At 37.1% G+C, this 18824-nt stretch overlaps 1 protein-coding gene across 3 annotated transcripts; it reads right to left on the bottom strand.

The window, feature by feature from the left end:
• Positions 1-5246: 5246 nt before the first annotated feature.
• On the bottom strand, positions 5247-13005 carry LOC108972948 (probable serine/threonine-protein kinase tsuA). 3 transcript variants are annotated; one of them, XM_018939904.1, is made up of 4 exons: positions 12725-13005; positions 9156-9690; positions 6724-7168; positions 5247-6660 (listed from the first exon to the last, which is right to left on the bottom strand). In XM_018939904.1, the coding sequence occupies exons 2-4, from the start codon at positions 9300-9302 to the stop codon at positions 5762-5764; spliced, it is 1491 nt and encodes a 496-aa protein (XP_018795449.1). In that variant the 5' UTR covers positions 9303-9690; positions 12725-13005; the 3' UTR covers positions 5247-5761. The 3 variants fall into 3 exon arrangements, with proteins under 3 accessions (XP_018795449.1, XP_018795448.1, XP_018795450.1); XM_018939903.1 differs by having other exon boundaries at positions 5247-7168; XM_018939905.1 differs by lacking the exon at positions 9156-9690 and having other exon boundaries at positions 5247-7168.
• Positions 13006-18824: the final 5819 nt, after the last annotated feature.

The following is an 18824-nucleotide window of genomic DNA, read 5'->3' as shown; positions in this document are numbered from 1 at the left end:
TAACTAATGCTAAAATATATTATAAAAAACTTATACATTTTAATTTTTGTACTTTAAATAGTTTTGAATGCATATTTGAAGTAACTTGTTATTCAAAAAATAAAATTAAAAAAGTATTGCTAAAATGTATTGAAACAAGTATTCACATAAATATATACACAAACATATACATATACAAAATAATATAATAATAATTTTTTCATTCAAATAAATGTACATACACACCCAAGCATTTGCACAGAATTGTATTATACAACAACAAATTTATTTAATTAAATAAAAAAATCAGACAAGTAAAGGAAACGCATTTCCAATTGGAAACCGCAATTTGGCAAACAATCGACGACACTAATTGTGCGGCTAATTAAAATGTAAATATTTGTAAATTATTTCAAAAGTACTTAGAATTACAAACAAAATGTAATTAATTAACTAAAAATAATAAAATGCAATTTTTGCTGCAAAGCAAATAAAATATTTAAATGAAATATATGCAAGTGTAAAAAGTAAAATAGAAAAAGCTGAAAATTTAATAAAAAAAACAACAACAGCAAAGCAAATATGTGAGTCTCTGTATTTATATGTATTTACTAATTAACTAAACTACTTACTACATACACACACATCTTACAAGTATAATTCCAAGTTCGAACTAATCAATGCAAATACGAAAACAAAAACAAGAACATAAAATAATTACATAAATTTACAACTATTTCGGTAGTAGATGTGCGTAATTACTAGTAAACTCTACTTGTAAATTTTATTTCAACTACTTTTCATTTAGAATTGAATGTGGAAAAAATTAGGCGCATTGTTTTTGTTTTTCCTTTGATGCTACTCAAGTGCATAAATTTCAATTGCTTCTTAGAAATGTAAAAATATGGCATATTTACTAGTCAACACGTACATACTTACATATATAGTAWATATATATATACTAAAATAATATTTTGTTTACATTTACTCTTAAATATTATAATTAATTAGACGTACTAATGGAAAAAATTAATATAAAATATAAACAAAAAAACAAAAACAGAATGAAGAACAAAAATTAATAAAAGAAATACAGAAAAGAATAATAATAATAATGCTTTCAACTGAATAAAAGTTCTTTGGAAATTATTATGCAACATAATGCGAGTTTTTTACTTTTGTGAAGCGGTACATGGGGCCTACAGCAGGTGGGGCAGTTTTAGGGTATGTTGATTGAATCACACTAAGCAATATGAAATTTCGGAAGCAGTTACAACGGTTGTTTTAGTAGCGCAATTTCATCTAAGTAATACTCCACAGTAAATGTAATGCAATTGTTCTTAGAGATTTAGCCAGAAAAAGTAAAAATATATATATTTTGTTAATTTTATTATTTTTTGAAGATCCAACTATTATCCCTTATAGCATCAGTCATATGCGCTTGATCGATCGGTACACATACTACTATGAGCAAATAGTAAGACTTTGTTCATATTTTAAAATTCTTATCTTATTTTTCAAAATCTATGCCGTCCCTCTCAAAATAATCGCTCTTGGCGCCAATACACTTGTGATAATGTTTTTTTCCAATCTTTGAAACAGTTGTTAAAGTCAATTACCGATTTCCACGGTTGTTTGAGTTTGCCAGAAGTTGCACGGAGCTAAATCAATCGAATATGGCGAACCAAATCGAGTCAATGCAGTATGCGACGGCGTATTATCGCGGTGCAAAAACCAAGAATATCTTCGCTCAAACGAGACATAACACGTAAATGGTATTTTTTGTTGATAGTTGAGCCGGACGAAAGGAATTCGGAGTGCATAATCGAAGAAAACATCAACATCAACATAACCTAGATTTGTGACTTGGATTACTTCGGCTTCGACTCACCTTTGCCACGTTATTCAGCCGATCGTAAATTCTCAAGCACCAATTCCTTGATTTTATAGACGTGTTGTTCATCAGTTGTTTTTGATGGCCATAACGGATGGTTCGTCGTCAGCGAACTTTCGACAAATAATTATCACCGAAAGCCTTTTCCAACATACTAACCCTTTCGGCACCAGAAAAATAATTTCACTCATCGTAAAAATCGCCGAATGCACTTTATGTACTTCAGTAAGACGATCGTATACTAAACACGAATGATTATTTGGCACGAATGGCGCGAAATCTATTCCTTATTCTTTTTTTAAAGTTTGCAATAAGTTCAGTTTTGAAAGTCGAAACCAAAAAAAATCGATTTTGGTGTCTAACTTCGGAAAACAGATAAATCACTTTTTTATCGGGGTAATATAAGAAATTGGTTACTGATTTATCGCACTGTTTTAGCTCAAATTTGCAAGGGACGAATCATTTCAGCACCCCTTGCGACAGTATGAAAGAATCCACGAAAGACAACCACGCCCACTCCTCAGGGAAGTAAAATTTTACAGCCGAGATAATACAAAAAAATTTTATTGGTGCCACTGTCAAATTTGGACGATGAGCGCCGGTTTAAACCATGTCGCATGCGGAGAAAACTTTGCACAAATAGTGCCATTGAGTTGAGTCACCTTATAACCCAAAATTATCCACTCCGCAACAAAATTATTCAAGCCCCCAGATACCAAATAAGTATGTGAACACAGGAACCTATTGCGATCTATATTGAAACTCGAAAAGAAGTTTCCCTTCTTTTGGTCCTCGCAGGTTGCAAGAGTATAAAATGTTCGATTAAACCCGAACTTAGTCCTTCCTTACTTGTTAGGTGGTACAAAGGACCGCAAAAGAAGAATGCCAATGTACGATGCGATCAGACGATAAAGATAGGAATATCGTAAAATACTGTGTGAACATGAAAAGGGATAAAAGGAATCAAGTGTCATCTCAGTAAGAAATATTTTTATTTTATTATTATTATTTTTTTTTTTTTTGGTACAAAATTGCGACTACAGGGCTTAATTTTTGAATTGCTTTTGTAAGAGGGAAACTCCAATCGATTATAATTCTAAGAACTCATGCTATTTGAAACCAAATAAAGATGCGATATCTTAATCTACATAAGACTTCCTACGTGTTTAAGTTTTCGTATATTTTTCGCGAGTATATATAAAAGGGTTAAGTTTTTTAAATTGTGACATGAAGTCTTGAAGTCCACTGCCTTGAACGCTTCGAGACTACAGCGTATTGAGCACTAGTATACCACTTTAATAACATTTTTAAGAAAAGACTGGCCTAATCCCTCAAGTAGTTTGTCAATATTATTATATGGCGTACATTTTGAGATTCACTATTTTTTTTTAAGAAAAAACACAGAAACTTCAAATTTAATGGGGAATGCTTATTATCATTCGAAAGAATATTATTTGGCGTTTATTTTTTGCGGCTACGATGACTCCTTCGAGCATTTCGACTGGTACCTGGCGAATGACAGGGTCCAAGGCCTGAATCGAAGCAGGAATAGTCTTAAGACCTTATATCCTTACAAGAAATAGACTAACGATGTGATATCACATGAACTTGGTCCGGTCTCAACCGGCCCAAAACGAGCAATTATCTTCCCACCGAAGTGTTCTTTCAATAAATCCATTGATAGATGCAAAAACGGGATGTGGCGCCGCCTTGTTGAAATGAAACGTAGCCGAGATAGCAAGATTTCAAGCATAAACGGTTATCATGGCGCGAGAACAGCCGTCGTTGAATGATATGAACCGATGATTCCATCGGCCCAAAAACTAACAAACTGTTGTTCTTTGTGGTTGATATAACTGTACTTGAATCTCTTCAGCTCTTCGTCCCAAATGCGGCAATTTTGTTGTACCCATTGAGCTAGAATGGGGCCTCATCGCTTTGGCTCCACAACGTCGAATCTTCTTGGTACTTGTCAAGAGCCCATAGTGCGAATAGAAAGGTCGAGCGTCGTGCAAAAATTCACCACAAGCTGTTTGTTTTGTACGCTTTCAATTTAAGATCTGGACGTAAAATGCTCCAAGTCGTTTCGTACGTTAGTCCGAGTTTCTGCGAACGGCGCCGAATCGACTCTCTACGGTCTTCGTGTACACTCTCAGCTACGGCTGCTATATTTCCAATATGATTATTATTCAATAATGAATGCTAGTCCACAAGATGGGTAATAGTGTTGTGAATAGTACGCTCAGTACGCTGATTACACTGTGGAACATTTTTGGGATTATTGTCTGGGGGGTGAGAAATTCCAAGTCAGGGTGATGGTACTAGGTCAGTATAGTAAAACCCTCAAAGGGTTCGGCGTTCGTATGTGTCATTTTTTTTTTTTTGAACTTTTAAATTTTTTCCATATCTTGATGTTTTTTCGCTTAAGCAAAAAAAAAAAAACAAACCCCAATTTCCGAGCATGCTCTTAACATCCTTGCGACAGAAACATCGTAGTTGTTAGAACGATGCTTTCCCAACAAGCCTTTTATTACTTCTTTGATTGCCTGCCATGCATTCAATTCAGCATCAATCAAAATATTGTTGAATACGTCGCTTTTAATCAGCTTTCGTATATCTGGACCATTTAGTACGCCTGATTGGAAAAAATTAATTTGTTAAGATGGAAAACCATGGGAAATAAGGAAAATATTGAAAAGGTCATAAAAAAAACTGACACATACGAACGCCAAACCCTTTGAGGGTTTTACTATACTGACCTAGTACCACCCTGACTTGGAATTTCTCACCCCCAGATTAGCTGTTGTACTGTGTTAAGTTCACCATAAGTTGAGCGAAGAGCGCGAAATACAGTCTTTACAGAAAGTGAATTTTCGTAATAAAGTTGAACGATTTGTAAACGTTCTTCAGGCGTAAGTCTCTTTAAAATGAAATGCCAAACAATACAGAACAGAAGTAATATGACCGCTTGACATGGCTCACGCTTGATCTGTCGAAAAAAGGCTATCGAAAAAAAGTACCTCTACTTGGACCATATTATATTATTTCTAGTCATTAATAAAATATATGTAATATAGGTATATATGTACATATATTTGTAGGTTTATAATTTGATTTGCGGATATTACAACCTCAACCCGTACATCAATACCCTAACTTTGAGTTAGACACTAACATTGAATGCATTCGCACCACAAAATAATACGCAATGTGTCAGATTTTTGCTGTAATTTATTCGTATGTATGTATTTAAGTTACCAATTAAGAAAATAGAATGATTCATTCACTTACAGTTATTAAAATACTCATACATGTATATTTGTATGTTTTTCGAGAAATTTAATTTCGAGTTATATGTATTTCACAATATGTATATATGTATGTAATACATTGTTTTTTTTTATTTTCGTATTAAATTCACTTGAAGTATATAGCTAAATATAATTTGCAGCCTTACCGCCGTCAGTCTATGTCTTTGAAAAAAGCGTAAAACACACACATACGCGTTTGTATGAGTGTATATGAAAATGCACTTGTCTAAAAATATGTAGGTGTGTATAACAGCATTTGATATGCAAAACTTAATTAAAATACACTTCAAATACTTATGCAAAAGTCTTACGAACTATGGCTTTACGAAAACTACGAAATTTTTGCGAATGCCCGACATTCGTTTGTAAAAAAGGCGATGACTTTTGGAAAAGTGCGCTGGCTTACATAAAATTAATTGCAAAGGTTTAGCAAAAATAAGAAAAAAATATTCTTTTACTTTGCTTATAAGTAAATACTATTGACTAACTAGATGAAAATGTTCACTTGATGAAATGCAGCAATACTCGAATCGAAATCGACTCCGATCCGATTTTTCGTAATACAATAGTACGTCTGCTACTGTTTGGCAAATATGTTCGCGTTTTGTGTGATTATCTTCTCGATGCAATTCTTCACATTGTTCTTATGTGGCTCGGGTATGCTCTCCAGCTTCGGCAGCATTTTGATGAGGAAGTGGAAATCGGTGGAGAGGTTAATGTTCTTCTGCGGCACCAATTCCACTTGGGCCATAGATGTGACGGCTTGACCGTTACAATTGCTCGCGTATCTAATATTCGTGTTGTTTGTTGTGCTAATGTTGTTGCTCTGTTTGGGCGCAAAGCGTTTGATCTCACTTGTCGTGTTATTAGCATGACTGTTATTGTTGCTGCTGTTGTTGTGGCGTGCATTCATCGTAACTGCCGACACAATGACCGGCGTCGCGGCAGAGATCTGCTTAATATGACACTGTGCGCCAATCTTGTGATTGCTGTTATTATTATTGTTGTTGCTGCCGCTGCTACCGCTGTTGTAATTGCCCCAAACGCTATTCGCGTTGTCAGTGAAATGAGCGCCATTGTAGGCTGAATTTTGTAGGTGAGTTGTAATGATTTTTGTACGATTCTTTTTTGGTGGCAGTGTAATTGGTAGTCTTTCATTGTTCGCTTCGGTCGGCGTTTTGTTGTTGTGCTCTTGTTTGAGTTGAAAATGCGACTGCTGCTGTTGTTGGTGCGGTATTGGCTCAGACTTAATGACATTCAGATTAGTGCTGCCGTTCAGCAGTTTCGAGGTCACCGTAGGTGGCGGCGCTGACGTCGCCGTAAGTGCCGCCAATACTGGTCCGGCGCCGCCTCCACCTGTGTCTTTGGCCTGTATGCGATTCAGTATTTCCGGCAGTATCTTTTCGAACTTCTCCGTCAGCGTACCGCTGTCCGCTTTGTCCGCAAAGAGCGTTAACTTTTTCGAACCGCCCGCACCTATAATCAGACCATTTTCTCGTTTTAAATACTTATGTGCATCTTTTGTTAAAGCATCGTCACCTTCATCCTCCTCGCCAGCCTCGGCGCAACTGTTCTCCTCCATAATCAAGTACATCTTCCGTTTCTGTCCGGGCGTCACTCCAGCCGTCGCTGCACTGGACGTTTCGCCACCGTGCGGTTCATCGGACTTTTCGGTAATCATAAATACTTTGCGATTGCGCGGCGCTGCGGGTGTGGGCGCGGGTTTGCACAGCAAACTGTTGAGTGTGCGCGGCGCTTGTGAGGTTGTGTTTGCAATGAGTAGAGACTTTGTTGATTTTGTTGTTGTGGTGGATGCCACGGAGGGTGGTGGAGGTGATTCGGTGTCGGAGTGTGCATCGCTGATCTGCGAAATTGATGAGGCGATAGATGAAATGGAATTTGTACGTTTCGGTGCTGCAACAATGATCGTCGAGGTAGCGCTTTGCATTGGCTTGGACAGGACCGCTGAGTTACGTAGGCGTTTCTATGAAAAATACAATACGATTAGATTTAAAGTAAAATTTTTAAGCAAAAATACTAAAGTAAGGCAATTGTAAAGTCATTCGAATCTCGACCAAACAGATGTAAAAGATTTGTATGATTTTCTAAAACAAAATTTGTAAAAATCTTGTAGCTTCACACATGAAAACTATTATTATCAAATATAGTAAAAACCTTATCAATTTTATCCATACCATTTTTCATAAAATACTTCTGCTTCTCTCCAGACGCTATATGTGATTGGTCAAAAAATTGTACCCTGTTTTCAACCGACAGATAACCATTATAACTTTATCGAAAAAATGTTGCCCCAAAATCCAAACCAAACAAGGGGTTCTTTATAATTAAAATAGTTGCAGAGAGTGATTTAGCTTCATTTGTGTGTTCGATTCGGCACACTTTAAATTTTGGTGAATCGAAAACAGCTATTTACCTTGTATACTACGCACATCCCAACCAAGTCACTATCGATATGTATGGCATGGCGTTTTCCTGATGGAACACGAAACCTGACTTATTTGCCAAAGTTTACCGCTTTTGGGCATTTGCTTTCTTCAGAGGATCCGATTGCTAACAGTAAAAATTCATATTAAGAGTTTGGACGTAGAGGAATAGGTCATGCTTGAGAATTTCCTACCATTCTCACCAAACACTTAGTAAAATCTTCCTGACAGTAACTCCGGGCTTGGTCATTTTCACTTGACGCGGTCTTAAAAGACCATCAGTAATGATTTTTTTTTTTTCATTGAGAGCGCTTTTAACGTGTCGAAGCCCAAACCCAGCGCACAACCCTGGGGAGGGATGATTCGTCTTCCCTCTTTAGCTAGCCTTCAAACAGAGGATACTTGGCCTAAGACCGGAAGTCGCGAGTAGCTTGAACTATATGCAAAAGAATCGTTTCTGGCCCCTCCCAAGTGAATGGCGCTGAGAGAACTTTCCTCACTTGCGGGAACATGGCTACATATGGCTCCATCCGCCTCAGACATGGCGATTTCCCACCATGCGATTTCTACAATCTACTGCTGGAGAAAATAATCCGAGTTGCAGATCTGAATAGAGAAAGTACAATCTTCTACAGGAGTATCACCGTGGCCATTAGTTCTGCTTCCTCCAGGTTGGACAAAGATGCGAAGCAAATGGGTCTGATAGAGAACAAGCGCAAGACGAAATATTTCCTGTCATCAAACAAACAGTCGTCGCAATCGCGACTTGGCCCCGACGTCGCTGTTGACAGTCATAACACCGAAGGACCTGGCTACACTTGGAATCTCCAATTGGCGTTGCATTAGGCAATAATCCATGCCAAATTTAATGAATATAGCTCGACAAATAAAAAATGTTTCAATAGAAGCACTTGATTTCAATCGTTCAGTTTGTATGCCAACCATATGCTATAGTGGTCCCAAAGTACAAACCTTCGGATCGATATTTCAAAAACTAGTACCTTTATATACAGTTTGACGAAAAAAGACATTTTAGGTATACTTAAATCGTGACATCACATCATTAATCATATATACTCACATCACACCACGTTATATCTTCTAAAGCAAAATATTTGCAACATAACTTTTATCATTATTATAGAACATTAGTGTTCGCATCATATAAAATCACATCATAATAATTTCAATAATCGCATGATATCACAGTATCAAGTCATCGCATATCAGATAACAAAAAATCCTAACAATTTCAGTATAACATCGGGCATTTTATACCACACTATACAATAGGCGCCTATAAAATATGTATGTATATGTAATATAAATATGTATTGCGCTGTCGTCCCATATAAATATTTCCCAAATATGAATAAAATATGCTAATTATATCGAATCTATCAACCAAATCACACCCCATTTCATTAAAATCACAACAACAATTGAATCCTCTACACACTCTTCCAAGCATTGAAATGAAAATGAAGTTATACTCCCCCACACCCAAACATCGCATCAACGCATTACCTTGACATCATCTGTCGGTGCAGCAGTCTGGTACGTCGTTAGCACTGGCTTTGTTATGGCTGCGGCGGCAGTGACGGTGCCGGCTGATGCCATTAACGCATCCTTCTGCAAGCGCGTCGGTGTTGTTTTTATTCGTGTCTTAGCCATCGTCTGCGCTGATTGCTCTTGTTATTGTTGTTAGTCTTTATGTAATCGTATGCAATCGTATATTTGAGTCTTTAAATAGGTATATTGTTTTTGTTTCGCTGTTGCACGACCCTTGATTCGCATACAATTGCCACAACTCTTTCTTTCATTCAAATCCCCAGCTTCTTCTTCGCCTTCGCCTGTTTATGCTTTGTTGTCGTTTCTGCAACATATGCTGCCGTAGACCACCATCAAGGAGCGACTGTTTGGTGCGCCGGAGTGCGTTGACGTTCTTCGTCCTTTGCCTCTGCTCTTCAAGTGCGCTTTTGGTGTTTTTGTTGTCGTTCACCTTGAAGTTTATGCTGCGAACGACGGCGCCGATGACGACGATGACTTGTCAATGTGGCAGCTGCAATAGCAAGCAAACAAGTTTGGTGAAGTTTATGTTGAGCAAAAAAGTGCAAAATAAAAAATGAGAACTTCAAATTGTGAAGTTCTAAAGAGTAGAACTCTCCTAATGAAGCACTTGTTGTGTGCGTTTGGTGGTAAGTGTTGTGGTGTATAGTGATGTGCAATTATACAGAAGTAAGCTTTTGCAAAGCTTTTCGTATTTTATTTAAAGTTGATATAAATTATGTATTCTTTGTTTAAATATTGAATATTAAAAATAAAATATCAATCAATCTTTTTAATTGTAGTTGAAGGATAATATAAAATAAATGTTAATGAATCGGTTAGCTATTTAATGAAAAAACAAAAATATAATATGTTGTTGTTGTAACGGCAGAATTCCGCCGAGTTGACAATCCTTGGCCGGATAAAAATCCGGGTTCGTTCCGGTTTTCGTAGACTCCCGACTGTCGTGGGAACGGAAATATAATATCTTAAAATTCGCTACAACAAATTGTAAAAAACAAAAATATTTGAGAAAGAAGGAATTACCTCATAATAGAAAAGGGTACAAAACCACAGTCTAAATAAAAAAGTATTTATAATAATCCAAAATCTTTAACAGAACCCCGATTAATAATAATTTAAAAATGAAAAATAGAAAAGCAAATATATCGCTATGCTTATTAAGCTTTATAAAGAATACAAGAAATTGTTGCTGGTTAAGTTAGGTTAGGTTAATCTGGTAGGCATATAAGCCGCGCATAGACCACTTTTGGTCTTTAGAGTTGAGTTAATAGGTCCAAGGGGAGTAGTTATTCTCTAGGATGCCTGGCTTGACTTGAATTTTAACAGAGCTCCTCCAGTGTACCATACTGTGGGGACCCCAGATGCTTACAGCGTAGTTTTGCCAATGTGGGACAAGTGCACAAGAGATGCTCTATTATTTCCTGGTGCGCCGCTCTATGCATTTCCTACAGTCTTCTCGTTCTGTCAGCCCCCTCCTGCGGCCGCATGTGGCCACCAGACAGTGATCAGTTAGTTCGTATAGTCTTTTCCATCGAGAGCAAATGGAAATTTTGTGTACTTCCGATCTACCGTTTTGCACAGAACTTTTACAGTTTTGCAATCAGGTAGCTGGTTCCATCGGCTATTGATTTTCTTTACCATGCTTCTTTCCAGATCATAGCTGTAGCATAGAAAATATATGGGCTTTCCTAATGTTGATCAAGTTTTCGGATGTTAGCCGTACACCATTCTTGGCAAACTCGTTCATTCTTTCATTACATTCGATGTATTATATTTGAAGCCTGGAGCCCAGTAGAAGTGAAATTGCTCGCTTCTGGCAACACGATACGAGGTTACAGCCTTGACTGCTCTTTCGCTGCCTACGTAGATGCTGGCTATCTCTGTGAGAAATACGAAACCATTCAAAAGACGATTTATCAACATAAATTTCAATTTGGTTTGGATATGCTTTGGCTTTGTATTATTTCTCATTAAATCTTCATTTTAATTGGCGTACTCTTCTCAAAAAAAAAAGAACATACAGGCTTCAGCTGCAGCTTTAGTGGTCTAAATATTGAAGACTGTAGCGATGTCTCAATGACAAATTTCGTGAAGATGTCTTTTCAATCAAAAAGTTTTCCGTACAAAAACTTAATTTTGAACGGTCTATTTGTATGACAGCTATATGTTATAGTTCTCCTATACCGAAGTTTCTAAAATCATGAAAGGTCTTTTTGGGAAAAAAGGAAGTGTTTAATATTTTCGGATCGATATCTCAAAAACTGAGAGTTTAGTTCGCGTACATAGAGACGAACATGGCTAAATCGACTTAGCTCAACATGCTAATAATTTAAATAACATCACATTATATATTCTATAAAATGTTCATCACACAAACTCTATTAACACAAGTCATTTTGCTATTTTACTGCACAGCACTGTATAAATATAAAAAGCTTGAGAATGCAGAGCATACATTGACCGGTGTCATTGATGTGAAGCGAGCTTTAGCCACTGAGCTTTGCACTTATAGAATTTCAGTTGCTCATGCACAAGTTAGCACCGGCGAATTGCTGCAACGGTGCATGTATGCAGTTAAAGCTCTGCGGGACAACAAGCACATATACGCCTATAAATACAATGCACTGCTTATGCCAACCGAGCGCACAAACCGACACACTTATAAACATGTATATATAATATGTATTACACAGTCACGTTAAGTTTGGTATACATTACAAAACCAATAGAAACTTAATACATTTGGCACTGGTTTGGCTAGAAACTTCCAGTAACTGAAAAAAAGCACTTCCACAGGCAAAACATAAAAGAACTGCAAAATACAGCGGCGTTATTGAGGAAAAGTTGTTTGTATTTGATTTTGTTGTAATTTACTTTATTTTTGGCAAGCTATAAATATACACGCAATCTATTGAATGCGCTGCCGGCTGTGGAGTCGGATATGCAGGCGCTACAACAATAGGATGGTTTGGAGTTGTAGAGGCGTACAGAGGCAGGTCGCTAACGCCAACACTAGGCTCTAGCACTGGCATTGGCTGCGTGCAAGAACTCGCCGAACAAGTTTAAGGTCAAGTTTAAATGCTAAAACTACTGAAATCGCACAAAACGCTGCCACTACAAGCTATGCACATACATACAAATGTACATAAACATGTATGTAGATATGTAAAAATAGGTAACAAGATTAAAATACGCGTTGTTTGCTTTATTGTAGCGCACTTTACATATTTTACGCTAACAATTTTCTGAGTGGCGTTCCATGGACTTGCCAAAATTTACGTCGAACTAGCCGAAATACGAATTTCCAAAATGCACTAGAAGAATTGCAGCGCTTGTCTTAATGCTGTCGCGCTAGCCGTTTCCATAATTACATGCATATAAACATACATTATATACAGATATTTATATATACACTCCGCTTATGTATTACTTATTCAATAACACGCTCTAATTAACCACAGTTTCTTTCATTTTTGAATTTTTCTTAAAACAAAATTACAACCGAACAACAACAACACACACACCTTAACTCTCAGTCCACAATAAGTGTATGGCCAGTAAGTGAGTGCAACGGTTGCGAAAACGAAACGTCTGTGCCATCACCGCGATCAACCGATCATGTCCGGAGTTCTTTGTTTACTGGCTGTGTAATTTCTTCTGCTTTTTAGCTGCAGCTTTAAAATTAGAATCCCATGCAATGTTCGCTGCACCACCGCACCACCGCACCAACCCCTTGGCGTGTCGACTGGCCGCTTTCAAGTGCGCTTTTCCGCACTTGCTGCTATGCTTTTTGCCTTGCTTGGCACATCCTCGAGACAACGCGACCGCCACTGCGCCTACTACGCTTCATAGTACGGCGCTCTCACAATTATATACTTATTAAGTACATATATGGATTTAGTATATAATATGCACAAATATACGCGTACATATTAAACTTTGAATGCTTTTCCGAACATCCTTCCCCTTTGTCGTCCTTTGACTGCATGCTTGCGCTCCAAACTTTTACGGTGTATACATAATTAAGCGAAAGCGGCTCAGCACTCCAAAGTTGATTTGGAAGTTCTTGCCCGCGAAAAGTTTCCTGTACGCTTATACCTACCTTCTCGTGCATGTGCTGCAGTACGCAACTTCACTAAAGTTCCTCACACTCGCCGCCTATCATTGCCGTTGTCAATGGCAATGCGAGCGCGCTGGAGAGAGTGAATGTAAAAGCATAAAAGCGCTTCGTTCTTATTTATTTATTTATGTATGTAGCGTTAAGTAATTTGCGATTTACACGTATACGCTAGTGCGTGTATTTATGCAAGTGTGGTTGTTGTTGTTTATATTGCATTCTAGAGAGCACCGAGCAGCATTGAGTCTGGCCTCTCTCATTGCACTTAATAGAGTTCGCAATATTTTTGTTGTTGGGTGTTGGCAATGCACGCTGTGACATAAAATTGTTTTAATTATTATCATTACTATTATTATGACCAGCAGATGGGTTTGAACTCGCCTGTAGCAGACAACAAAGCATACCTACATAAGTACTATTTCGATTACACTTACAACTCTGCCTGTTTATATGAATAGTTGGTCCCAGACGTGGGACATAATTTAGAGTAAACAAACGGCCTAAAATAAAGGACCTGGCCAAAGGTACTTTCATTCCTTGCTTCTTGAGTAATGACAACCTGAAGCTCTTTAAATAAAGTAACATCATAATATTGAGGTTGATATCAAAACGCCTAAGTTTCATAATAAGCGGGACCCCAAAAACAGCACGATTTTAAAAGGATAAGACTTTTCTATGCTTTAGTCCTAACCGTGACTATTGATTAAGTGGTTTCGGATCCGTACCACTGGAACGTAAATATTTGTAGACAATAAAAGGTTCTTTCAGAAAATTCGAAGAGCATAAATCTATATAACAAGACTGATGTTTTAACGATTGTCTAGTTTCCGTTAGGGTGATAAGTTGTCATCGAGGTCATCCAACGGTAGAGAGTGGGGTGTCAGATGTGTAAAGTTAGCTGAGCATGCAAAGAGGTGGTTAGAGTCATCCAGGGACTCATTGCATGCTGGACATCTGTATGTATATTTGATATGTTGGTGTCGGTTCTGGATAAGCAGGAGTTTAACCTTCTACAGTATCCAGAACGAAGCTGCGCAAGGCTCACTCTCTATCTTAGCGGCAACTCGAGCTACATATATATCTAGCCTCGTTTGGATCAGTAAATTTTAGATATGACAAGACTTACCTTGGGTTACCTATTGTTAAACAAACCAACCAAATCTATCAAGAGCCATGTAATCTGTGCAGTATATTGTCACACAGAATATGGAAAAAAAATTCGACCTCTCAAAATAGGCAGACCCCCTAATTGAAGGTGAATTATATAGCTGAGACAGTAAACATTTCCTTGAGAATCATGGATCATATAGTCATATACCAATACTCCAACATACACTTCTCTCTTCATTCTTTCTTTACCTGTCTTACATATCCTCTCATATCTCTTTTTCTCATTTCATAATTTCCATACTTGCTAATTGATCTTTCTTAAACTAAATTCTCTCTTTCCTTAAACAGTAATAACAACAACAATAAACATTTGCAGTTTTAAGCTAACATACATTATGTTAACTTCCTAGCTGTAAGGATTGGAAATTGCAATTATTAATAAAGTTACATTCGAGAAGAACGGACTTGTTATTATATTATTAATACGTAATACTGAGAAAGCTGAGGTGCGGCGTCCAGTTTGCTCACTCCTCTCATCTCGCTCAATGAATGTAGTCATTTTAAAACAGTATTTAATGCTATTAAATCCGTATTTGTGTGCCGCTTCCTGGGCATCAACCAAACATGGATCCACTGGTGCAGACGAATACTCCAAGCAACAGTCGAAACAGTACCCTTCATTTGGCGGATCCACTCCAAAGGAGAAGGCTTTCCTATCAGTCTGGTATTACCAAGGTGCGGTCTATATCGACTACCTAGAGAAGTACAAAACGAACAGCTGAATTTTAGAAAAAACGGACCCAGAATTAAGTTAAAATACTTGCAGAAAAATCATTCATAAATTCCCTTAATATATCAACCTGCCCTGTTCGCATAAAAATACTTTGCAATTCAATGACGATTAAATATATAAAAAAAAAAACTTTATTTGAGTTAAAACTATTTTTAATTAGCACAATTAATCTAATCATAATATGCCTTATTTTTTATTTTTTGAGCATTAGTACCAACCCTTAAACGCATATGTATGTATAATTTTATCAACACAATTTGATCCCAAAACGAGACTTCGAGGAAAGTGCAAGACATAATAAGTTTGTATGCAATTTTACGCGTACATATAAATAAAAAAATACGCACTCTGCACTACAAAGCCCACTTAACAATGCACTTATGTACACATATATGTAAGTATATAAAGCTTGTATATACAAACAAAAAAATTGAATGCAAGCACATCACATACACACATGCATATGTATGCACTCGTATGTGTTATGGGTTTTAGCGCTTTTGTGCTAGGCCACAAGTACTTCATTCCGATCCAGCGCACCGCCGCATCCACACAGCAGTAGCAACAACAATACACCACCACCAGGGACTCGGAAAGTGTCTATGCGACGGGCAAAACCGAATTCTATGCACAAAATTGCAAAGCTGCATGCGTTTATTAGTGCATTCGCATGCATGTGCACGTATGCACACGTTTATACGCTCGAGTATCTGTAAATGTGTGTGCTAAAAGCCGCCATGGCATTGAAACTCGCCTCCATGTTGTGACACAGTTCAACAACCTTTGACTTTGAGTGCGCTGCGCAGTCGAGATAACTCGAGAACTCCATGCGCGTTGCACCCGACTCGAGCCGAATAAGGAGTGTCGAGCATCAAATGTATTTATACTCGTACAAGGTATGTTAGTGCAAAATATAAGTTTTTGTATATTTCTATTTGACCAAAGTGGTAGTAAATTGCAAACAAATAAGTAAAGAACAAATATGAAAAATATAATGACCAAAAATAACTACAATCGAGTAAAGAGAGAAAACGGTAGAGAGACATTTGTTCTGAGAGTGATTGCGCATAAAAACTGCACGACAATAAAGCTTTTATAAAGCTCTAAACTGCATAGAACAAACTGTTGAGCATATACATACATATGTATGTATGTATGTACATGCATATATGCATGTATGTACAATATGTGTTGGTGTAGGCTTACGAATATTATGTTCAGCATGTTCATAAAGCCTATTTATTTCAATGTAAATAATTAACTTTTTATATGCAGGGGTGTATTTGCAAAGGTATATAATTGTTCACATTCGCAATAATATTCATATAATATATACATATACATAAGTAACCCTTAATTCCCAAATCTACGTTGAAAATAAATATATCCCATACATTTTTCGTCAAAATTAAAAAAGAAAAGTTGTTAAATATAAATTTGGCGAATGGGTCTTGATGTTGTCCAGCAATTTTTAAGTTTCCTTCGAACTAATAACTAATTTTTGGAGATATTTATGATTTTCAGAAACATAGTAAAACGAGTGCTCCAAGTAGCCCCTTTTTGACAGATCATGCGTGAGTCGTGTCAAGCTGTCATGTTATTTTTGTTGAGTATTTTTTGGGTATTTCATCATGAAAAGACTTGCGACTTATGGTCAACATAATCGACCTACTGAGTATACTATTCGCAACACCATCACCCATATTGAGATCCAGAATTTATTATTGGATAATATTCGACCGAATAGACCATATCCAGCACGCATCTACGGCTGATATCAATTTACTGACTTATGAAACGACTTGGCGCATTTTAACTCAAGATCTTAAATTTAAAATACGGATTGGGCAAGAACTGAAGCCACCCGACCTTCCCAAGCGGCATCGCTTTGCTCTGTTAGCTCTTGAAAAGTTCCAAGAAGATTCGAAGTTTTCAATCCAAATTTTGTTCAGTGATGAGGCCCATCTCTGACTCAATGGGTACGTAAAAAAGAAAAATTACTGCATTTGAGATGAACAGCAACCTGAAGAGAGTCATGAGCTACCATTTCATCCAGAAAAAACAACGGTTTGGTGTGATTTGTGAGCCGGTGGATTGATCCGTCGATACATATTTCTTCAAAAATGATATCGGAGAGAACGTAACCGTCGATGAAGACCATTATCGCGCCATTATAACCGACTATTCGAATTGACTGAAATTGAAGTTCGTGATATCGGCGACATTTGGATTAAACAAAACGGCGCCACTTCACACATATCGCATGAATCATTGGATTTATTAAGAGAACACTTCGGCGATCAAATAATTTTGCGCTGGTAGATTGGCCACCAAGATCGTGTAATATCACGAAGTCTATGTGCTTCGATTCAGGCTTTAGAACAAAATAGTTACCAGTGAAATATTATAACGAATAATGGAAAATTGGACTCAACGAATGGACCATCAGATCGTAGCCGTGGCCAACATTTGAGAGAGATAAATGTAGGGGACATCAAATTGGATCACCCTTTATATTCGTGCAAAGACAAAGTCGTCATATTTATAACAAATCAATTATACTGAGAAGTGAAATAATCACATTGGAATTTTATATTGTGTTATATGAGAAATAGGCATGGTTGTAGTTCGTTTTCGTACTGTAAGATAAGAATATCAGTTGAATGTCATATACCATATTTGGTTGAAATCGATTGAACAGGTACCGAGATATGTGATTTTGTCTAAAAGTGGACGCCCATTGACCAATTGTCATCTCGGCTCCTGTAAAGACCTCTCATACCATCTCGGGGGTAAAACTGCCTCTGGCGTATTTATTTATTGATTTATCGCACTTTTAGTAGTTAACAATATCCTTATATGGGGAGTTGGTGTGGTTATTATCCAATTTCATTCATTTTCAAGGAATTTATTCTGAACGAATTTGTTTGTTTTAGCTTTAACGGTTTTATCGGTACATATCTCGTACATTAAACCTTTTAAATGGCGAGGCAACGACCATTTTTTCAAACTTTTTAGTCCACAGGTGGGCCTTACTAATGCGATCCCCGGTGCCAAAGTGTAGTTCTATATCTTAAATTAGTGTATATTTATGACACTTCATAGGTTTTCATTTAGTGGCGTTTTATGGGAATGACAGTGATCCGATTACGCCCATCTACGACCGCGTTCTCTCTTTTCCGCCAGGGAACCCCTATACCAATTTTCTTTACGATATCTATTTTTTTATTTTTTACTCAGTTATGTTATATATTGCACAGACAGACATTTACTCGGAATTGAAATCGGTTCGCCATCCTAATTTTTTTCAAAACCAGAAATAGCATGGGTCAAAATGATAAATCTAGAATATTTTTTTGGTGAGACTACACCAATTTTTATGTTCAGCTTTTTAAAAGTTTAAATGGAGAGCATAGTTTCGGTTTATAATCAAAATCATTATCGACTGATTTATTCTTCTTCTTCTTCTTGATTGGCGTAGTCACCGCTTACGCGATTATAGCCGAGTTAACACCCGCGCGCCAGTCGTTTCTTCTTTTCCCTACATGGCGCCAATTAGATATTCCAAGTGAAGACAGGTCCTTCTCCACTTGGTCCTTATAAC

Source organism: Bactrocera latifrons, unplaced genomic scaffold (genome assembly GCF_001853355.1).
Source record: "Bactrocera latifrons isolate USDA-ARS-PBARC rearing strain unplaced genomic scaffold, ASM185335v1 scaffold_44, whole genome shotgun sequence".
Lineage (NCBI taxonomy): Eukaryota > Metazoa > Arthropoda > Insecta > Diptera > Tephritidae > Bactrocera > Bactrocera latifrons.
The sequence above is the reverse complement of the archived record's forward strand: the minus strand, read 5'-3'. Positions and strand labels throughout refer to the sequence as shown.

Excerpts from the sequence above, each read along its gene's own strand:
- LOC108972948 (XM_018939903.1), bottom strand. The coding sequence starts at position 9,302 with ATGGCTAAGACACGAATAAAAACAACACCGACGCGCTTGCAGAAGGAT. Across the intron at positions 7,169-9,155 it reads CACCGACAGATGATGTCAAG|AAACGCCTACGTAACTCAGC; the intron begins GTAATGCGTTGA and ends TATTTTTCATAG.